The sequence below is a fragment of the Notechis scutatus genome, chromosome 1, assembly GCF_049901735.1.
Source record: "Notechis scutatus isolate UNSWTSFEM ecotype Mainland chromosome 1, rNotScu1.2, whole genome shotgun sequence".
NCBI classification, from domain to species: Eukaryota; Metazoa; Chordata; class Lepidosauria; order Squamata; family Elapidae; genus Notechis; species Notechis scutatus.
The window spans coordinates 117968241-117992644 of NC_142009.1; the positions used below are offsets into that span (position 1 = coordinate 117968241).

The following is a 24404-nucleotide window of genomic DNA, read 5'->3' on the forward strand; positions in this document are numbered from 1 at the left end:
GAATTGCTTAAAGAGCCCTTATGACAACATTTATAGCATGCTGAATTGACCCTGAGTAGCAACAGGGAGAAGAATCAGTCATGAACCTGTAGTTCAGTAAACCAAATCTTTTCTATTCTCTGGCCATATTTCAGAGGTCCTATAGCTAACATACTAATCTAGTAGGAGGGGGTGAATAATGAGAAGGTCACTCAGATGGGTTTATCAAAAACATTCCATTGCCATGTTGTTGTTTACAGTGTGTTTGCCTTTGTCTTGTCTTTGAAATGTAGTAGAACAGAGGTATATAAACTATGCTTCTGCTTTGCTGGGAGCTGATCCCTGCTTAATCAGTTCAAAGTGATTTGGTTGCTTTAGGGACAGAGGTTTCGGCCATAACAATGTATAGAGCCAATTACTGGGTAGGCAATAGGGAGAACCTCAGTATTCTGTAACATTGCACAAAATGCCTCATATCCTAGTTATGCTGTCATTATCATATTATGTTGTTTAATACAAAAACAACAAAAGCAAACAAACATAATGCACTAAGTAGCTATCACAAAGATGGCTGGGAATACCAATAAGAGGAGTAATGGCGATCAAAGTGTAGCTGTTCATGGTCTATAATGTCATTTGGTAAGATATCCAGGCAGCTGCACTACTGATAGTTTATACCAAACTTAGCATGAACCCACCCATACATAAAGACAATAGTTCGATATTATGCCTGCATAATGAGACAGGTATGATCCCTCACTAATACATCCAGTGTCCAGTTTTATTGTAGTAATTACTACACTCCTTCTGAATTATTGATGTGAAGGCGAGGCTGCACTTCATCACAGAGCATTAAGAAGCTTGCTTTTGCTCAGGGCCTGTTACAGCAGTAATCCTCTTTCTGCTGAATAATCTGGACATGAGGGGAAGGGCTTTGACAAAGAAATAAGTTGCTTGGAGCACCCTTTCCCAACCGGGTGGCTTCTAGAATTCAGGAACTTCCTAGAAGTTAAGACGGGGATTAGCGGTATTTTTCCCGCTAAAGGACACGCTTGTTTTTTTTAACGGTATGCTGAAAGCCATTTCCAAAAACTCTGAAGGACCAGGAGAAGGAATATGCTTAGGACAAAAACTTAAGTTTGATTTGGTTTGAATATAGACAGACAGATAGATCTAATTTCGTGTGTGTGTGTGTAAATGCAAGTAATTTTGGTTTAAGGCATAATAACAGGTGTTAGTGTTGAAAGTCTTAAATGGCTTAGAAATTGAACTGCAACAGAGCAAGGATTGCATTTGGCCAGTAGTCTCTTTTGTTCCTGACAGCTGTCTTTTTCCAACCTAATAAAGGAGAATATTTGTAGCTCAGAGTTGAAATGAGGGGCCCTTGTGAGCCTCTGAGCTTGCTTGTTTTCTTGCAGACGTTTCATTACCCAAACTAGGTAACATTATCAGTGCTGTCAGTGCTAACTAGTTTGGGTAATGAATCGTCTGCAGGAAAACAACTAAGCTCAGAGAGCACCAAGGGCCCCGTTTTTCCAATGTGTTGAATGTTTCCACTTACGATATTTGTAGGCTTTTATTTGAGGTATTTTTGTTTTCTTTTGTGGTAATAGTTGTGAGATGCCTTAAGTCTTCAGTGAAATAGAAAAAACCCAAGAACTAAGTTAAATGAATAAATAACATAAGTTATAATAAATAACATAAGTTTCATATTCTCTCACGCCAAAAGCTTTGTGATAGTGATCCGTGGTACTTCCATAGGGATTGGATACCCCAGATCAAAGTTTGCAGCCTAGGATTTACACATTGAGCTTAAGTGACCCTTTGAGAGGAAAAAGAGAGCAGAAATTTAAACTGAAGCTTTATTAAAGTATGCTGGTTAGTTTAGAAAGGTTATTTTTAAGTGACAATTTTTTTCACTATTAATTTGTGAATTCCTACTTTCAGCTACTTTTGTCATCAAGAGCTCGAGGATACAGCTATATCTGCCAGTCTGTGGATTACTCAGATAATGAATATGAAGTTAGGGTGAGTAACAAGAACAATTATTCCTATATCACTTAAATTATTTTTATAGGTTAATATTACTTATGTCTCTTCCTGTCCTCTAGTGAAAAACTATTTCAGCACATAGATATTGTAAGACCTTTTATAAGAGCTATACTACCTGTTACTTTCAAAAAGATTTTAAAAGTATGTTTAAACTTATCACTTTATTTTTAAGAAACATGCAGGACCTTATAAGAATTGGGATTCTTCCCTTGTTTCCAGCCATATCTCCTCCAATCTCTCCTCTTCCCCTCAATTTTAAATTTTAAATTATACTCCCTAACTTTTTGTATATACTTCAAATTGGTTTAAATACTAAATGAGAGATACCATGAAACAGGTAAAATGTCCTGTTTCTGGAAGTATGTGTTTTTATTGTTTCGGAACAAATAATATCCCCTGTACTAAAGAACTGCAAGTTAATGTGTGCAGTTTAAAAGTTATATCATCTAAATATCCTCAACTGGGAAAATGGGAAATGTCTCTAGTCTAATTTATTTTGCAACTAAGTCACATCTTGTTATTGAAGGCAATTTGCCTTAGACAATTCAAGTTGTCCTTAACTTACATTAATTTAAATTATTAATTTAGCAACCATTCAAAATCACAATGGCACTAAAAAAAATGATTTACAACCAGTCCTCACATTCACGACTGTTGCAGCATCCCCATGGTCACATGACCAAAATTTGGGCACTTGACAACCAGCATGTATTTACAATAGTTGCAGTGTTCCAGGATGATGTAATCACCATTTGTGCCAGCTGGTTTTCAACAAGCAAAGTCAATGGGGGAAGCCAGATTTGCTTAACAATGTTATTTGCTTAACAACTGTGGTAAAAAAAAGAGGTCACAACTCCTCAACTTACGACCAAAATTGAGCTCAAAATTTATGTTGCTAAGTCAGACATTTGTTAAGTGAAATTTGCCCCATTTTACGACCTTTCTTGCCACAGTTGTTAAGTGAATCACTGCAGTTGATAAATTAGTAACCTGGTGGTTAAGTGAACCTGGTTTACCCATTGACTTTGCTTGTCAGAAGACCTCAAAAGGAGATCACATGACCCTGGGAGACAGTGACCATCATAAATATGAACCCAGTTGCCAATCATTTGCATTTTGATCACATTACCATGGGGATGCTGCAACAGTCATAAGTGTGAAAAATGGTCCTAAGTCACTTTTTCAGTGTTGTTATAACTTTGAACAATCATTGAATGAACTGTTGTAAGTCGAGGACTTACCTGTACTGAACCTCGACTCACTTAATGGCTGCCTTGCTTAGCAATGGAAATTCTGACTGAAAGTCAATGACTATTTATACTGTATTCTTATAGCTTTCCAGAGCCCTTTGTTCCAATTAATGGAGACAGGCAATAATTCACACTGGTTTGTTTTTTAGAATTTCATGATCTGAATTTCATGTCTCTGATCTGAAGACATCTGAGATTATTCTTGAGAGCAATAAGATGCAGATTCAGATTTAAATGCTAATCACGTTTCACATCTTATACTAAGATACTGATAGCTTCAGCCAGTTTTCATGATACCGTTGCAATTTCTCTGTAGGCTTATATGAAAATGTGCTGAACCAAGTTTAGTTAATGTGCTAAGCTACAGGCTGCAGTGTGAATCAGGCCTTCTAAACACTGACTTTTACAAAATGATCAGAGCAGTGGATATCAATATCAGGCAACCTCACATTTTCAAAGGAAGAGAATGCGTTTTTATTGGACACATGAAAAATGATTGCTTCCAGCTTATTATGTGTGCAACAAAGTTGTAAGGATTCTAGAAGTTTATTTGGCTAAAATATTTTCAATATTGCCTTCTTTAAAGGATTTTTTAAAATAATAATAATAATAATTTATTTCCTTCTAGAAATTAATGACAATCACCACTATTATCACTTCCTTACCAGTTGATAATATAATATGGAGGAACTGTTTGAATTTGCCTTCAAGATATTTTCATGAGCCTTAGTTCTAGATGTTAGTTAGATAATGATAAAAAACATGATCCAGTTTCACTCTTATAATCATATATATGTCCAAAGGCTTCTTCAGTTTAAATTTATTGTGCCCATCAGCCCAATCAAGTAACTGTGAAAAGTCTGTTCATTGAGAATTGAAACAAATAGTGGCTATGCTGTATACAACGGAAATTACACATAAACTAAAATTTTAGAAACATATAAAGTGAGTATTAGTTTGGTGGCATTTGTTCTTATTGGATTTCTTAAATATTTTTGAGGGAAATAATAGTAAAGCTTGATGATAAGAAATATTCTGTGATCAAGAATTCTCTCTCCTCAGTGTTATTTTTAAATGTTGTGTTTTATAGCCATCTGTCTTTTCAGAAACTAGGTAAAGAGATCTGTGAAGCAAAATTCTACAAAAAAGGTGTTTTTTTAAAAATCTGCAAATTCCAGCATCATTCTAGACTTTAGTTAAATCAGCTACAGTAATAGCAGTAATAGCAGAGATGGATTTATGGATTAATCCAGCAGTTATAGATTTATAACATCATCCAACCACCATATCACTTCTGCAGTAGCTTAAGAACACTATAAATTGGCTGTGCAAACAAGCTAGGCTTTAAAAGAAGCCTTTAAAAATATTTCAGTTAAAAATACCCCACACTAATAATCAATGCAATCTCTCTGTCTGTATGTATGTGTCTATGTGCATACATATACATATTTAGATGTGTGTATATATATGTGTGTGTGTGTACAAACACATACACACACTTCTGAGCATGAGCCACCAAGCAACTAATTCAGCTATAGAAGTAATAAACACACAAACAAATTTTTTTTTTTAATTTTTAGCATAAAGAGAATAAAATAAAAGAAACGAAAGACAGAAAGAGCCAATTGCTGTAAATGTAATTGGTTTAAATGTAAAAAAAAATCCTTAGCAGACAAGGTATAGAAATTATAGGCCTCTTAATCATAATAAACAAAATATTTTTATATCATTTGGGGGTCCTAGCAAACTGTAGATATATGCTTGTTGACAATAGTCTCATGTTTCTGCTCTTATAGGTTTTTAGAGTGTTTTACGTATGTTGAGATGTTTACAGTCTTTGCAAGTAGTTTATACAATATTTAATTGAAGACAACAACTGGATAGAATAAGCACTTTCAATTTTCTTCTAGTGTGGTTGTTTATTCAGTAACCTGTGGTCTGAGGCCACAAATTTACTCATTAGAGTTACAATGAATTGGTGCAAGATAGGGCAATTAGAAGTTCTAAATTAGAGGGGAGACCTGAGGTTGGATCTCTTGGGTCCATTATGAAACAATTGATGTACTGGGTTACTGATTGTATAATGTCATGGATTTATCCCAGTCAGAAATTGTGCATTCCAGAGTATACTTACTGTAATGTCATGCATGAAAGACTAGGTCCACATGTGAAGTTTCAATTAAACTGATTTATTGCTAAAGCCTATGCACATAGGCTTTAGCAATAAATAACTAACAATCAAGTAACAATCAACATCTAGAGTTAGATAAGGGTCAACAGCACACTTGTGGCTACCTAACAATTCTAGGCTGATTCCCCTTACTTACTCAGGCATTCCTAGGTTCTGCCATTCCATCCCCTATATACAGTATATATGGCACTATATTAAAAAAGTGTGTCCCCCCCATCTTACTTCAAACTGAAGAAATGAAAGAAAACATGCGTTTAACAACAAATAAAGGGAGAATAAATGTGCCACAGAACCAAGCAGACCTGCTTGGGGACTCCGCATAAAAAAAAACCTAGGAGCACACCATAGTAGATAGAAGCTCCATCTGCTCACCAATGGCCTGGCCCATATGGGGGTTTATTGACTGTCATGAATGATGGTTTTCTTCCTGCCACCTCTTTAACCACATCTCTTTATACTCTTTGAGTCATTTGGCTGCTGTGCTCCCCACAGGCCACTTGTATTCAATTTAGTGAACTTTCCCCAAGGAGTCGACTGGGGATTGCAAACTCTCTATATTCACACCTGGCAAATGTAAATTGCTTTGTTCTCATTGGTGATACTGATTATTTTTCTAGCTTTGAGCTTTCTGACAAATCTAGCAGACAGCTTTGTCACCCAAAAGATGGAGGAGAGAACTAGAGAGTCAACTATACTGGACTTAATCATTATTAACAGAGATGAAATGACAGAGGGATTGAAGTTGTGGGAACTTTGGCAGAGAGTGATGGTATCATATTGGAATTTAACATAATGCAGGCATACATACTAAAACAAAGTGAAACTAAATGTTAGTCATCCAGAATTGTCCATGGTAATCAATCACTCCATGACAAGTATAATCTCCAACTGATTTATTAGGAACAGCTCTGGTACTTCAATTGAATTTCCAAACTGAAAATCATTTTCAGCATTTCACAAAATCCACCTTCTCTCCTCCCACTTCTTACCCTTCATTAATCACGAGAACCAATTAACTGCAGCTGGAATTTTTTAATGCAACTTACGAAATAACCTTGAACTTTCCAATTCCTCCACCTCCCTTTGCATTCCTTATAACAATCTTGGCAGATGAATCTCAGAGCTGATACTAATATCTTATATTTTAAGACAGCTGATTTCAACAAGCTTAGAGAGAGCTTGGGGAAGATATCTGGATAGATATCATAAAGGAGAAAACAATTCAAGAAGCTTGGGGAACTTGAGATAACCCAGCACAATTCCACTGAAAAAGAAAAAAATAAGAGAATCCAGGCAAAACCAGTATAGTTGCATGAAGAACTCTCTGATAAACTGAAAAACAAAAAGAGTATAAAAACTGGAAAGAGGGACACATAACTAAAGCGGCGTATAGCCCAAAGATGAATTCAGAAAAGCTAAGGCTCAGAATGAAATGAATGAATGAATGAAAGAAACAAACTAAGCTATTACCGTAGTAGAAGCCAACACGGGTTTATGAAAAACAAATTATGCTAGACAAACCTTATTGCATTTTTTGACAAAGTTTCTAAATTATTAGATCAGCAAAATGCTGTGCACATAGTATACAAGCATACTTGGACTTTGGCAAGGCATTTGACAAAGTAGACTACAGCCTACTTCTAGGTAAGATACTGTGGGATAGACAGCATCACCACAAGATGGATTTGTATGGCTAACCAAATGCATTCCACCATAGTTCTCAATGGAACTGTATAGACATGGAGGGAAGTGTGCAGCGGGGTACTCCAGGGTTCTTTCTTAGGCCCAGTACTCTTCAACATCATCATAAACAATTTAGATGAGGAGATAGAAGGGGAACTCATCAAATTTGGAGATGACACCAAGCTGGAATAGCTAATACTTTAGAAGACAGACTCAAGATCCAGGAAGATCTTGAGAGACTAGGCTCTATCCAACAAAATGCAATTTAGTGGTGAGAAAAGCAAGGTTTTATACTTATTCAGGAACCTATCTGGCTCAACTGCACTACCTGTGAAGGGATTTAGGAAATCTAGTGGACCACCACTTAAGTATGAGCCCACAGCATGCTACAGCTGCCAAAAAAGCTGTGCAGTTTTAGGCTGCATCAACAGAGAGCTGGTATCAAGATCATGTGAAGTGCTGGTATTCCTTGATACTGCATTGATAAGACCACACTTGGAATACTGCATCCAGTTTTGGTCACCAAAATACAAAAAAGATGTTGAGATTCTAGAAAGAGTGCAAAGAAGAGCAACAAAAATAATTATAGGACTGGAGACTTAAAACAAATGATGAACAATTGCAGGAACAGGGTATGTCTAGTCTTAACAAAGAGAAGGAATAGAGATGATATTGTAGCACTCTTTCAATACTTGAGGCACAATCACAGACAAGAGAGGATTGACCTATTTTCTAAAGCACCTGAAGGCAGGACAAGAATTAACAAATGGAAACAAACTAGAATTACGGAGAAATTTCCTGACAATGAAAACAATTAATCAGTGGAACAGCTTGCCTCCAGAAGTTATGGGTGCTCTATCACTTGATGTTTTTAGGAGATTGGATAGCCATTTGTCTGGAATGGTATAGAGTCTTCTGCTTGAGCAGAGGTTGGACTAGAAGACCTCCAAGGTCCCTTCCAACTCCGATATTCTATATTCCCATGAGATGCTGTTTGTTTTCGACAATTAATTCCAAAATTTATTGTAAAAATTTCCATATGCCAATTTTATCTGAACCTTTAGCCTATAACTTTCTAGGATCAAAAATCTTACTTGGCTTTTTGCTGTTGATTTCAGATTTTTTAAATTCCTGTGCTTATGATTAAATTTTTATTTTGCTCAGGATTAAAGGCAGTCTCACCCGGTGTTTTCAAATTTGTCTTTTTGAAGGGCTTTAAAACGGCTTAGCAATAGTTAATGAACAATTTCTGGAAGTGATTGGAAAGTGAGGTATGTGAGCTTAGTGTCCTTCAAAGGTCTCTATCATGGTTGCAACAAGATGACTAGTTCCATCATCTTCCTGCACTCATACTCACGGAAAACTGCTGTCCTACATCTCCTCATGTGGAGCAGCCATCCTGAATACCTGTGGATGATCTCCTCTCTTTATCTGGAGAACTTTCAAGAACTTTCTCTACTCACTAGTTTTTGGGTCTTTACCATGGTTGATAATTCTGCTGTCACAGAACTGTCTTCAGATCACCATATTTCCTTTGGAACTTTGATTTATAGAGAGATTTTTCAAAGAATTTGGTATCAATTACCATCTTAGAGAAGTGATGCAAATGATGTATGATGATACTTCGAACTTTGTGGCTTTGCAAAATCTCACATTGTTGCAGCTTTTATCTTATATATGGACAGAGATGTGGGGAGGTGCAGGGAACAATTGTATGCAATGTTGCCTCATATTAACCCATCTGATGAGTTTTATCACCTATGCAAATTCTTTATGGCAACAATTTACCTGGCTGTTTGTATGTCTTACTCTTTTGTTAGAATTTGTTTAGACAGGTTTACTCTGAAGAAAAAAAGGAAGATATATCATTATTCAAGATTTAATCTTATATCAAGATATAATCTTATATCAAGATTATAAGACAATTTCTTTATATAAATAATAGTGATAGCACATATCACAGAGTTCTTTGAATTTCTATGTCCTCAAGCTCACTTTATTAAGGAAGTCTGATCTGGGCTGCATCTATACCATTACTGGATGGCAGCAAAGAGCTAAAGTTATTTGTTCCTGTTTGCTGCCACCTAATCATTATCCAGATATTTACAGACCAAACTTGGTAGCCCTTGGTAGTGTTAATTATTCTTGACGCAGATTGTGTTCTTTAGAAGATGCTAGTACTTTCCACAGTAAATTGGTTGATAATAATGTAAATTTTATTTTTACATTTGTGGGTTGCCAAATTTATTTTCAACAGCATACCTTTCATAGCTTCAAAATGAAGGCACCAATCTAAAAATATATTCCATGTTGAATAGCAATAGCACTTACGTTTATATACCACTCCATAGTGCTTTACAACAGGGATCCCCAACCTTGACAACTTTAAGACTTGCGGACTTCAACTCCCAGAGTTCCTCAGCCAACTTCGCTGGCTGAGGAACTCTGGGAGTTGAAGTCCGCAAGTCTTAAAGTTGCCAAGGTTGGAGACCCCTGCTTTACAGCACTCTCTAAACAGTTTACAGAATCAGCATATTGTCCCCAACAATGTTACTGATCTCAGTTGGATGTAAGGCTGAGTCAACCTTGAGCCAGTCTGGATCTAAATCCTGGCAGTGGGTAGAGTTAGCCTGCAGTACTGCATTCTATCTACTGCACCATCACGGCTCTCATGGAATATATGAATACTGAATATACTCTATATTGAAAATTAAAAATATACTACATACTGAAAGTGGAGGTTATGCAACAGTTGAACTGAATATAAATTCATGCTCTGTATTCTATTCCCTTTAGCAGTGTGGCTAGTCGATGCACATAAAGTATATTTCTTCTTTCAGGGTTTCCAGATTCCTTCCTCCATAAAGATTAAATTGGGTGTCTCTTTATGATCAGTAGAGACATTGTTTTCTAAATTTGTTGATGTTTTGTTTTATTGTCTTTATTCAATTTTAGATTTATTGTGCATATTTTTTATTTTGTCTTTTTATCAGTTTTTTTTAAAAAATACATGTGTAGTAGAATTATTTAAAATATAAGATATCTTGTATATATATGAGGACCCAAATATTTTTTTAAATTAAATCAGATAGGTTTCAGATGAGTCTGAAGGCATCTGACAGCCTCTGTGTCAGTGTTTTTCAGTCTTGAAGGTATATGGACTTCAACTTCCAGAATTTCCTGGCCAGTATGGGAAACACATCTTAAAATTACTGAGGTTGAAAAATACTTTTCAAATCATCCAATATTCCTGAATGTTACACATAGTTTCTCACAATGCTCTTATTCTTATAGTAATGTATGAGGAGATTAAATTGAGGGAAGAGGTAGCTGGACCAAAGATAATGAGTGGCCAGTATAACTAAGTGGGATCTAAATTGAGGTTCCCCTAGTCCAGGGCTGTTAAACTCATGGCCAGCAGGCCAGATGCGTCATGTGCTGGGCCCGCCCCTACCCTGTTTAGCAAGGGGGGGGGAATCCCGATATGTCACGTGACACCGCCGTGACGACATGAGTTTGACACCCCTGCCCTAGCCCTGGTAAAACTCTATTTAGAAGGAAGCAATTCTCCTTACATGGAGAATTGGCTCTAATAGTGAATAATGTGAATAAATATAGCATTAACAATAGTTTTGAAAATCAGTATCACAGACATTTAGAACAAGTGTCAACCATTCAGTATCTGATTTAAAATAAATTCGTGAAACCATGTAGGACAGTTGAGGCCATAGGAAGTACTTGGATTTTCTACTTTATAATGATGTAACCTGTATGTTTCTGCTTTCCTTTCATGTTGTATCTCTGTGCTTTGTGTATATATGTGCCTTAAGACAGAATAGCATGCTGTGCATGCTTTGCTTTGGGTCACATAACTAGGTGGGAGGGGCTTAGAAGAGAGCAATTGTGGTTTTCTCCACAATGAATTTCTTGGGTTTGTTGGTGTTGTTGTTTAAATCAATGTTTATTATACTTCTCTCTCCAAGCCATAGTTGGCTGTGTTTCTTGGAGAGTTTCCTTGCTGATGAACAGACATAAAGATACAATCTTAAGCTTCCTTATATAATTTATTTCTAACATTTTTGGGGGGGTTGGAAAGAATAATGTTAGCAAAATCAAAGTTTTTCATGCAATTATTGCATAGGTGCATTCCGTACAGCGATATCAGGAACCATTCGAAGTATAAATATAAACATTGAAGAAACAGAACAATACAGGGACAAATTTGAGGTGGGGAGAAAAGTTAGCAAACTAATAGATGTTTGAAAGAGAGGCTGATCAAACCACAATCTGCAGAGGCAGAGAAAGAGAAAGAGAAAAATTCCCCTAGATATATTAATCTGGGGAAGGTAAATGGCAGTTTCCTTCCTTCCTCCCTCCCTCCCTCCCTCCCTCCCTTCCTTCCTTCCTTCCTTCCTTCCGCCATGCCATACCATGCCTACCAATTCTGCATAACATACAAACAGAAATAGTGATACTCCTCGTCAGACAGTACCACTATTGCCACCTTGTATTTTGTGATTGTTTTAACAGGCCTAAAGTTAATGTCCCCCAAATGTCCCATCAAACTACCCTGCTAAAAAATTTACCGGGGATTGTTACATAATGTGTGGCGGTAATTGCAGATGCCTCCAAACGGAACTCCTTTGGGGATGGGACTCTAAGCCAGCCTTCTTTCCCTGATCCCAACAAATAAATTGTCAGTATAAAACTCAAAGGGATTTGCAGGGAGCTAATATACTGTAGTTTCAAAAATACTGTTCCGTGGTTTGCTGGTGTATTCTTAATGACAAACTAACAATGGAAATTATGCCCTTCCAAAAAAAAAAAAATCAACAACAAGCCAGTCAACCACATAATTAATTGCAGTGAGCAAATGCACCTAAAATACCTATTTTTTGTGTGGGCTGTATCGTGCCTCCAGTTTCAGATGCACTCTGCCCTTTAATACCAGTTGATGAAAAATACAAATGGGAAGAGTCTGTTCTGCTGTGGTGCTTGGCTGTTTCCCTCAGGCATTGAATTGGCAATTGTGGGAACAGAGTGCTGAAATGGAAGATTTTGATCTACACCAACAAGCATGTTTTACAGTAAGATTTAATGATGGCTCTCTTTACATTTGAAAAAAAAAGGAATGTATTAATATTGCAGGATCCAATCTCCATCTGATCAGAAGTTTTGTCTGTTGTATGTGGCTTTTTAGATGTTGATTGGGGTGTTGATGGCTGGCTATCATTGGCTGTTATTTGCTTGTGCTGCCAAGCCCTCACCTCCTTAGCTGGTGGTCAACCATAGCCAGCCATCAACACCCCAATCAACATCTAAAAAGCCATATAACAACAGGCGCCATATGAATACCACACAGAGAACAGCCCAAAGCACACACTCTGTAGTTCCCTGCATGAATCTGAAAGGGACATGTATATTTGCCTTCATTCGTGTATTAATATTGTTAGTTATGAAATAACTGTTTTAGAAAGCAGGGAGAGATTACTTCTGCTCTTTCAAATAGTAGCAGAACATCAACTTTCTAGATTGCTGTGTAATGACTGGAAAACGTTGTTTATTCACATGCTTTTCATGCTATCTTTCCAGGCTGCCTAGTTCAAGCCAGCTTACAGACGTATAAAAATATTATTGCACTACAATAATCAAACCGACCTAGTACAGGGATATATGAACATGTAAATAGTACAACAATAAAACAAAATTAGTATTTTTAAAAAATCAACTTGAAACCAGTGCTCACTATTATGAAATCATTCAGAAGTTGAGAATGGTAAAATTATTATGTAGATGATTAGTTTTAAACTCTGCAGAATGTTGAGCAGCATCATCTCAATTAAAAACTACAGTATTTAAAACTGAAAAAACATCTTAAAGGAATTATAAGACATGGCAAAGCAACAAAAAGGGTCTCTGATACTAATCTTAATTTTTAAAAATGTTTAAAAATCTAGTAATCCTTTAGATCAGGGCTGGGCAATTTGTTTTCCCAAGGGGCCACATGAGAAATTGGGACTGTTGTCTCGCTCTCTCTCTCCTCCCCTCCCAATATTGCAGGATCCTCCATCTTGATCAGAAGTTTTGTCTGTTGTATGTGGCTTTTTAGATGTTGATTGGGGTGTTGATGGCTGGCTATCATTGGCTGTTATTTGCTTGTGCTGCCAAGCCCTCACCTCCTTAGCTGGTGGTCAACCATAGCCAGCCATCAACACCCCAATCAACATCTAAAAAGCCATATAACAACAGGCGCCATATGAATACCACACAGAGAACAGCCCAAAGCACACACTCTGTAGTTCCCTGCATGAATCTGAAAGGGACATGTATATTTGCCTTCATTCGTGTATTAATATTGTTAGCTATGAAATAACTGTTTTAGAAAGCAGGGAGAGATTACTTCTGCTCTTTCAAATAGTAGCAGAACATCAACTTTCTAGATTGCTGTGTAATGACTGGAAAACGTTATTTGTTTATTCACATGCTTTTCATGCTATCTTTCCAGGCTGCCTAGTTCAAGCCAGCTTACAGACGTATAAAACTATTATTGCACTACAATAATCAAACCGACCTAGTACAGGGATATATGAACATGTAAATAGTACAACAATAAAACAAAATTAGTATTTTTAAAAAATCAACTTGAAATCAGTGCTCACTATTATGAAATCATTCAGAAGTTGAGAATGGTAAAATTATTATGTAGATGATTAGTTTTAAACTCTGCAGAATGTTGAGCAGCATCATCTCAATTAAAAACTACAGTATTTAAAACTGAAAAAACATCTTTAAAGGAATTATAAGACATGTGAATGATAGGCAAAGCAACAAAAAGGGTCTCTGATACTAATCTTAATTTTTAAAAAATGTTTATACAAATCTAGTAATCCTTTAGATCAGGGCTGGGCAATTTGTTTTCCCAAGGGGCCACATGACAAATTGGGACTGTTGTCTCGCTCTCTCTCTCTCCTCCCCCTCCCATAGCCACCAGCCGATTGAAGAAGTGCACAGCGATTGCACAGAGTAGCGCCTGACTCTGATGCTTTTCCTGCCCCCCTGTGTTACACTTATTTACATTTGATTTCTGATTTCCAATTGACCTCATGTGAGCCAGACAGGGATAGTCAAAGGCCAGATATGTCCCAGGGACCGTAAAATGCCCAGGTCTGCTTTAGATTAGGCCAGAAATGCATTAATCCTACTGCAATTAATACAATGTAACACAATATGTTATTCTGAACATTATACTGGTACAACACAACCTGTTCTAAATGCATGTAGGTAGTCCTTGATTTGTGACCATTTGTTTACTGGCTATTCAAAGATTTAGCAGTGCTGAAAAAGGTGACTTGAAACCAGTCTTTGTGCTTACGACCATCGTAGCACCTCTACAGTCATGTGATCAAATCATCATGACTGACTTAATGATCATCTCACTGAACAATGGAAATTTCAGGCCTAACTGTGGTCATAAACCTGTAGTCCTGACAAGTACCCAAGAAGCCATTTGTGTAAAGTCATGAATTGCTTTTCAAAGCAGCTCGACTATAATAGGGTATTATGACTAGGCAAGGTATTAATGCACATCTGACTGAAGGCAAAATCATGCAGTGTGCTTCTAAGGAGTGGGGAGCAGCAGAAACCAATTGTTTATAATGTTTTCCTGAAATAAAATAATCAGAATTAAATAGAATTGTCTTCTGAGACATGGAATATTTAGGAAAGATGCATCCATTTATCAGTATTCTTTTGATAATCCCATGATTAGGATTAACTCTGTCTTCATTGTGCTATTAAATGATATTTGAAAAGTATTACGAACACAGCCTGAGATAGGAGAGTAATTATAACAGTGTCCATAGTACATCTTGATGATAGCAAAACGACAACATGGGTGGCAGTAGCATTGTACAGATTTTTGCCATTACTTACGTGCATGCCAATATCTGATGCAAGCATACAAGTTATGACATTTGAATGATGCTATCACACACATTTTACCGTTTCGTCCCTTCTTGTGTCCCTTGCAGATTCCCAAGCTTGATTGATTCTTCTAGTCACGTGTTGCAAATGACTTGAGTTGAAAGTGCTCTAGACCAGTTAAGGTGTTGTTCCATAGGGATGATGTGAACTATAACTTTTATGTTTTTAAGAAATGGAGAGCCATCAATTGTCCACTGTAGAAAGATTCACATTTCAGAGATACTGCTTAAATAACACTTTATATTCTCTTACTCCTACTCTATATTTTTCAGAAATATTTATAGATCCTGAAAGTTTTAAATACGTGCATAGTGTGTTAGAATTTTCTTTTTTTAAAAAAAGTTTCACATAGTGATACTGTGTTACATATAAACATCACTCCTACTCACTTTATTTGTAAACTGAGAGCACTGACTTATACTCTGACAGAAACTGAAAAGTAGTAAATATTTAAGTGGTTAATCTTGGTTATAACCACAATGATTAGAACACTGAGATATATTTAATTTCATTAGAGAAAAGAGAGTATCTGTTTACTGCTGCCTGTAACCTTGTATGTATGTATGTAAAAATGTATGGTTTTAATGTTTAAATAGGACAGACTATAGAAAGAATAGATTCATAGTGTAACTTTTTTCTACAATTATACTTATAACTGGTATAAAGAAGATCAGAAACCACTTCTTTATATCTTTTTTCTTTTCTGTTGTTCTTCTACCTTTTTCCTTTGTTTTTTGAACTTTGGCTCTTTTATTTCCTCCTTTTTCATTTTTACTCTTTTTTCGTTTATATTAATTTTTTTCTTGATTTTGAAACTTTCAATAACATTATTTATTTTTATTTATTTACTATGTAATTTATATGCTGCTCATCTTGTTGTTTAGAGTGATGCTTGGTGACTTACAAATAATAAAAATAGCAATATAAAAACAAATTATACACACGCATTATCTCTCCCTCCCTCCCTCTCTCTCTTTCACACACACACAGATTATCTTTTGAGAGGGAGTGAGAGAATATTTGTGAATGTGAAAATGAAAATAAGAAATATACTCGGAACTAAAACAATTGGATAAAATTTTAACAGGCCCAGATGAAAAACAAATCACAAAAAATTATAAATATTTGTTAGAGGTAGAATTAGAAGAAGTTGTTAAGGGATGTATGATAGCTTGGGCTCAAAACATAGGACATAATATAAATTTGACAGAGTGGGAAGGTATTTGGAACCTAAATTATAAACTAACAAAAGCGGCATCATGCAAAGAAAATATTTATAAGATGTTTTATAGATGGTATTTACCCCCCGCGAGATTGGCGAAGATGTATCCCAACATGAATCCGGCATGTTGGAAATGTAGAAAGAAAGAGGGTACCTTCTACCACATGTGGGTCCTGTTCAGAAACTCAGAAATATTGGCTTAAAATTAAACAACGGCTGCAAGAAATTCTTAAGGAACAAGTAGAATTGGAACCAGAATTATTTCTGTTAGGAATATTTAAAAAGAAATGTGGAAAAAATATAAAATATATTGTATTACACATCTTAACGGCTGCTAATAGCTTATGCTCAATGTTGAAAGCACAACTGTATACCCTCGGATGAACTGATTATTCAAAAAATAATGGCATGTACTGAAATGGACAAATTGACCTTAATGTTACAAGAGAAAGAGGAGTCTGAATACTATAGAATTTGGGAAAAATTGTATAATTGGATTAAGACAGATAGATAATGAAAGAATTAAAGATAAGCAACTTATAGATTAAATGTATATATTCGCACAAAATTGTATATAATTGTAAATATGCACAAAAATAGAAATGTATGAGATGGGTGTCACAAAACTGTTAATGTCATGATATTTATTTTTTGTTTTAATTTTAAAATTCACAAAAGACTAATAAAGTTTATTTTTTAAAAAAAGAAAATGAAAATAAGGGTATTCATCATATTTCTGCATTGTATTAGATGGCTAGGCCTGATGAAGTTGTGTTCATATCTGATTTTATCTTACTTTCCAAAAGCTGCTTGTTCCATAATAAGACTTCAAATGGCTAAAATCAGGAGAATGTGGGAGATTTTTTAAAATTGTTTTTTAAAGACTTTTTTGGGAGAATAAAGTACAAACTGGCTTCACATCTCTTGTCTTAACATGACAAAATAATGTTTAACTCTTCATTTAAATACTTACTGAGACAAACAGTCAAGGAAAAGAAATAAATACTGTGTAAATTGTACAGGAACTTCTTAACCCAGAACAAATTGAGTAATTAAAGCTTCCGTAGTGATGCACATACTATGCTCTGTGGTGCATTGGTTTAATCTTGTCTTTATATTCTTCTTTCTTTTCACAGATAGCAGGAGCTTTATGGTGGTACTACATATCAAAAGGGATTGAGTATCTGGACACAATATTCTTCATCCTAAGAAAGAAATTTAATCAAATCAGTTTTCTTCATGTCTATCACCATTTCACTATGTTTACTTTATGGTGGATTGGCATCAAATGGGTTGCAGGGGGACAAGGTGAGTAAACTTGTCTACTAAGTGGAAAGTGAATATTGAAAAAAATGAATATTCATATAGAGTATTAGCATGTAAATATTTTATATACTACAGTTATAAAAATGAGTATGTCTTAATTTTGTGGTGCTAATAGTTTAAAGGTATATTCTTTCTTGTCTGGGAAATGAGGGGGAGTTAAAATATATTACTATAGTCTTGGGAAACGCTTTTCACACTGGCATAAGTGCATGATTCAGATTTTTAATCCATATTCTTCCCCTTGTGTTTAAGTCTATGAACTGCATGAAGCAACAGATAGATCTAACTTGCCGAACTAAAATTCTGCAACCACAGGCAGATAATTTTTTTGATTGTGCCTTGCTTAATTTAGCATGGTGATGAAAGGATCTAGTCAACAAAGTCAAAATAAGTTCAGTCAGACTTCCATTTATGCTTAGAACACTTGTATTTATTTTATTTTTGTGCACTGTGAAAACTAGTTTTAACTGCTTCATTTTACTCTGTGGATAAAAACTGTACATAAAGAGTTTTTCATGCTGTAATACTTACCACACATTCTTTTCATTTTTTCTTTATGGTTCTTTAAGTCATACAATTCTCTTTCTTTAAATCAGAATCTTGGCCTTAGTTTGCATTTTCTGTCTTTCATTATGCATGTTTCCCTGTGTATACATTTCCATAGATTGCCCTATAAATAAGATATTTTATTCTCTTATTAAATAATAAATTCATAAATTCTATTGTTTGGTATAACCGTTCATATGATTCTGCAGTCCCTATATACTTTATAGTTGTAAACTATAACAGTTTGAAAGGGGATGCACATTTACCCCAAATCAATAGTCCTTTCCAGTACAAGTCTAGAAAAATGAGCCATCACAAATATCAGTTTTCTGACATGATCAAGTTTTACATTTGTGTGTTCAGTCCAGCACAAGAAAACTGGGGGGCACTATCTCTTTGCTAAGTCATTAGTACAATTAGTTCTCAACTTACAACCATTCATTTAGTGACCGTTCAAAATTTCAACAGCACTGGAAAAAATGACTTATGACTGTTTTTCACACTTACAACTGGTGCAGCAACCCCGCAGTCACGTAATCCAAATTTGGATGCTTGGCAACTGTTTCATATTTATGATGGTTGTAACGTCCCATCTTTTGTGACTGTCTAATATGCAAAGTCAATGGGGAAGCCAGGTTCATGTAACAACTGTGTTACAAATTTAAGGATTGCAGGGATTCACTTGTGACAGAACTCACTTAACAAATGTTTTGCTTAGCAACATAAATTTTGGGCTCAATTATGGTCATAAGTCAAGGATTACCTGTACAACTAGGAGTACGGTTGAGTTATTCATTGCTTATCCTCTATTGGACTAGAAATAGACATGTAATCACCAAACATCTCTACTCTTAGTTGTGCTGTGTTGTTGCAAAATAAGTTTTTCAGGCACACATATCACATGGAACAAGTGATGTGAGAATATGATTCCATTTTCTGATATTTGTAGCAATTTATGGTTGCAATGAAATTGTACCAATCCAGAGGTGGTATTCAGCAGGTTCTAACCAGTTCTGGAGAACCGGTAGTGGAAATTTTGAGTAGTTCAGAGAACCGGCAAATACCACCTCTGACTGGCCCTGCCCCCATCTATTCTCCGCCTCCCAAATCCCAGGTGATTGGCTGGGTCTTCTTTTGTTCCCCTGCATAGGACAATGGAGCTGGAAAGCAGGTTAGTGGGATGGGGAGGGAATGGGATTTTGCAGTAACCTTCCCCCAGGAGTAGGGAGGGAATGGAGATTTTACCGTATTCTTCCCCTGCCACGCCCACCAAGCCACGCCCACAGAACCGGTAGTAAAAATGTTTGAATCCCACCACTTACCAATCTATTCAAGCTATATAGTGCCTTCCTCTAGAGTCCCGAAGATGGGTTTTTACATGAGTAACAGTGGAATATCTTGCTATTTTTCTTCTTGTCCTCTGATCTACTCCTGATAAATTATAACTTTTCAAAATTACAAGAAGAAAGGATGAGGGAAACTGATATTGAGGCATTGTGCTTTCTTCTCCTGGATGACAAAAATTAAATATCATTGAATATTGAATACCCTAATGATTTCCATAATGTGCTTCTTTTGTTTCTTCTATCCAACAGCATTTTTTGGAGCTCATATAAATGCTTTAATTCATGTTATCATGTACATGTACTATGGACTAGCTGCCTGTGGCCCAAAGTTCCACAAATACCTTTGGTGGAAACGATACTTGACCATAATGCAATTAGTAAGTAATCAGTTATTTTTTAAATTGGGTCTTTTCCGTGTGAAAACTTTGAAAATAATAAGCGCATAGACGCTACCTTTAGAGAGAGACTTTTTCAACATGAGCAAATTCACATAGATAAAGGAAGAAACCCCTACCGCACACTATTGCCATCAGCACATAGAGAACTGCAAGAATGGCAACAAGATACTCACCTAGAACTCTTCTAGCTCTTCTCTCTTTTCCCATACAATCACTCCTCATTTAGTGACTGCACTCCATTCCAATGAAAATGTCATTAAGCAAAATGGTCACTACGTGAGCATGTAGTGATAGAAAAAGATGTTTCGAAGATCACTAGTTGATGCTGTTTCATTCTAATAAAACTCTGCCTTACAAGTCCTGTGACTGACCCATGGCTTCTCCACCTTTCAGGGAGGTAATATTGCTTAAACAAGTTATCTCTTCCTGAGCTGCTTTTCTCCGCAGGGCAGAACCTCCCTTAAAAAATGCTAATCACAAGTTAACAAGTTCAGGTCTGTGACCTTAATTTGTTGAGTAGAACACTCCAGGCAACTGTGCTACTGCCTGAAACTGATCAGACTTTTATCAGTTTCACACCAAAGGCTTTGGTTGTCATAAATGTGCACATTGGTTAGAATTTCTTTTTCTACCATTGCATTTGTGAATGATCGCTAACCAAGATAATCACTAAACAAGGAGTATAGTTTTTAAGAATAATGGGAGAAAACTTATACATAATAATTATTTAAATCTGCTAGACATAAACATACAGTTCATATAACACACACAACTCTGGTATGCTCTCAATTCTCAGTAAAAAAAATAATCCTGGTGATATTTTTTTCTCCAATAAATATGAATGCATTTGCAAATATGTATATCTGTATACATTTTGGCCCCCAGACAGCACCCTAAAAGCGGGCAAGTCCTTGAAAAGAAATTATTTATTTATTTAGGTAAGAAAACTTGCTCTCAGTGACTCTGGGCAGCTTACAAGAATAAAGTCCAATATAAAACAACAATAAAAAAACAATAGCCCCACTCCACACTCTGGGCAACAATAATCAAGCTTAGGGTTCCAAGTCAGCTTGCTAGCCTTTTCCTCCTCTCATTTCTAATTCATATTCAGGGGATTCGTGTCTGTAATGAAGACCTGCTCTATCTAGAGTGGTGACCTCTATCAGTCTGGTTTTTCAGAGTTACTCTGATGGAGAGCCTCTGTAGATAGAGGAGACTTTGCAGATGCTTTCTTCCCCTGAAGAACTTCAAGAGGAAGGCAGGAGTCACATGCTCATCCCCTTTGAAGCAGTGGTGGTAATCATTTCCCTGTTTCAACAGCATCTTCCTTCACTGCATTCTCAGCAACATAATGTAAGATGATTAGAGAGCTCATCATGGTTTTAAGTAAATAAAGAAATGCATGAATGGTATTCAGACACATTTGGGGGTGGGGGGGAACTCACATAAACTCTAACAGAAACGTATTATTCAGGATTAATGGACCTTCTGTTATTCTACCTTTCAGCTTCAGTTCCATGTGACTATTGGCCACACCGCCCTGTCTATTTATATTGATTGCCCCTTTCCTAAATGGATGCATTGGGGCGTCATTTTCTATGCTGCCTCTTTTATTGTTCTGTTTGGTAACTTCTACTATCGGACATACAAGATGCCCAAGCAACCCAAGGAGCTCAAGCAAAAAGAAAAGAATGGCAAGATCACCAACGGCGTAATAGCAAATGGTAAAAGCAAACCAGAAAACGGTGCAGTTATGGAAAATGGAAAAGTGCAGAAGAAAGCCAAAGGAGAGTAACTTGATTCAAGCCTTAAACATTGCGAGCAGTGAGGATTCTTCAATCTGATAATAAAAGAAAAGTCCTGTCTTTACCAATTGACCTTTAGGTTGTTGAAGAGATAGAAAACATTATTTATGAAGATTGTTTTAACAACAAAAATCCTATTGTAATTATGTAATTATTGAGATTCGTTAACTTTATGTAAACTTTTAGACTGCGGGTGTTGGTAATGTAAGAAAAAATTACTGAAATATTCTTTACTGTCAACCCAGTGGTTAAAATTGCAATTAACTATGGATACAATTGACTTATTGAAACAGACATCTTTTTGAAAAAGAGAGCTTATAAATTCTACCATTTCTAATCAATGTTTTAAGCAAAAAAGAAAAAAAAACCTTAATGAAAATATGGAGAGTGAAGTTTGCTCTCTTTTTTAATAATTTGTAGTTTCTTCATTTAAATTATACAATATTGCTGTATTAGGTTGTTCTAATTTTCTCCTTATGTCTGTTACATTGTTGTTCATTGTGTGAAAATACACCTACCTCTTTATTTGGTAAAAAAATAACAACTACTATTAAATATTCATTTCTGAAATAAGGAGCGCGTAATATATCATTCAGAAAAAACATTTGTCTCCCGTTAACAAAGTGTATTTTCTTATTAACAAGCATAAAACCACATTTGAACATCTTTAACGATTCTTGTATCCAATTGCACGAAATGCATGGTGTTGATGCTTTTTCAATGGTCAGATATACATAGTGGGTGGATCAAGGATAGAATTCAATTTTTACTTTGCTAATGGCCTACTTATTTAGCATGGGACAAATTCAATATAAAGAGGAGAGAGATTCATAATTATAAAGAACTTTGCATTTGAAAGCTTGAAAATCCACAGTTTACTGGAATTTAATTGTGGCAGCAAGTACTTCAATGCCATGACCAGATGCACTGTACCTATATTGTTGTGAATTGTTTATTCACACAATAATCTTGCTCTTTGGTACTGTAAAACCTCCAGACTCCTTTGTTTAAAACAGGATCTGTGCATGTATTGATGCATCCCTGCAAGACCAATAACAGTTTGGTAAGATTCTATTCTTTCCATATCAGATTCTCTAAGTCTTATTTCCATTGGATGCTATTCTCATTCCTTCTGCTGCACCATTGTGGCTTCTCTCTATAAAGTTTGATAGAGTACGTCAAGCTCTTCTCTACTAGGAACTGCATACATTATATTGCACTACAATGAAGAAAGTACAATAATGACTCTTCATTTGCACGGCCGGGGCAATTTGGAGAGAAGTCATGATTTGCTCCAGCTTGGAGTGGCTTTGAGGGAGAGTTGCATCACCCAGAAGGTCTTTAGATTTCTCCGTTCTAAATACAAGAGCCAACCCTTCTGTATTTTTTCAGAAACAGTTCTTTCTAGCAGCATATTTATATCATGGAAATAAAGTTATTTGGTTGAGATAGAAACTCACAGAATATTCTGTTTTATTTTATTGTCTTGTATTGTCTACAATAAACAGCAGGAAAATAAAAGCACCTTTCTTAATATTCATAATGTCTCTGACTTGAACATTTTCAAATTTAAATAAAATTTAAATGTTTAGGTAAATAGCTTGGCTTTGAAGGTAGTAACAGATTGACCTGTAGACCAAGGGTCTTCAAACTTGGCAAGTTTAAGGCTTGTGGACTTCAACTCCCAGAATTCCTGAGCTAACATAACTGGAGGAGGAATTCTGGGAGTTGAAGTCCACAAGCCTTAAAGCTGTCAAGTTTGAAGACCCCTGCTGTAGACTTGTATCCATAGTAATCCAATTTAGCAATGAAATACTGATGAGTTTCAATTGTCTCATACATACTCTGCAATAAGTCCTTATAAATTCAGTTTTACTTCTATGATCTGTACTGAGGTGGGCCCACACACTAATAACTTGAATTTTTGTTGATTTCAGTGAGGGGGCATTAAAAAAAATTATTGATTCTTTAGTTCCTTCACTAAAGTTCCTTAGTTCTTCCACTGAAATCAGTAGGACATCTTTGTGCATAATTTTAGCTAGAGAGAGTTAGGTGTCAGGAGATAAAGTAAAATTTGTTTAGATGTATTTTGTTCTTTTATATTATAATTTCATTGTGGTGTGGTGTAATGTTCTGTCATAATTCAGATTGAATAATTATTTTTATCCAAAGGCAGAGTATTCAAAAGTATAGTTAAGCATGATTATAGTAAGTCTTGCTACATATTTTCTGCTAGATTTCATCTGACATAATTTCTTACATATCTAAATCTCGATGTATTATATGTATTCTAGATTCATATGCATGACAGCACAACTCTGAGCTGTAATTCTAATTTTTGCTATTGAAATTCTGGATCATTTAGTTCTTATACATAAGGCCCATGTTGATGAATTACACCTGCAGTAAGTTCTTTCTTACACCTCTACCCTTCTTCTCTACCCTTCTTTCTTGTCTGCTTGAGTTTGTGAAACACTATTCTGCAGTGACTAAGATTTAGGATTATTCCATTTTCAATTTTTTTGCATTTTTGTACATGTGTACATAATTTGTATATTGCCCATTGAGGTAGTCCTCAACTTATGACAGATTGCTTAGCAATCATTCAAAGTTACAATAGATC

The 24404-nt window shown here is 35.8% G+C and overlaps 1 protein-coding gene across 1 annotated transcript in view; it reads left to right on the forward strand.

The window, feature by feature from the left end:
• The window catches only part of ELOVL4 (ELOVL fatty acid elongase 4), a 44323-nt gene extending 20999 nt beyond the window's left edge, over positions 1 to 23324 (forward strand). The window contains exons 3-6 of the mRNA XM_026665174.2: positions 1927 to 2007; positions 17497 to 17668; positions 19828 to 19955; positions 21484 to 23324. Of these exons, the coding sequence (XP_026520959.1) occupies positions 1927 to 2007; positions 17497 to 17668; positions 19828 to 19955; positions 21484 to 21771 (669 nt within the window). The 3' untranslated portion in view covers positions 21772 to 23324. The remainder of the gene's footprint in view (positions 1 to 1926; positions 2008 to 17496; positions 17669 to 19827; positions 19956 to 21483) is intronic.
• The last annotated feature ends 1080 nt before the right edge of the window (positions 23325 to 24404 follow it).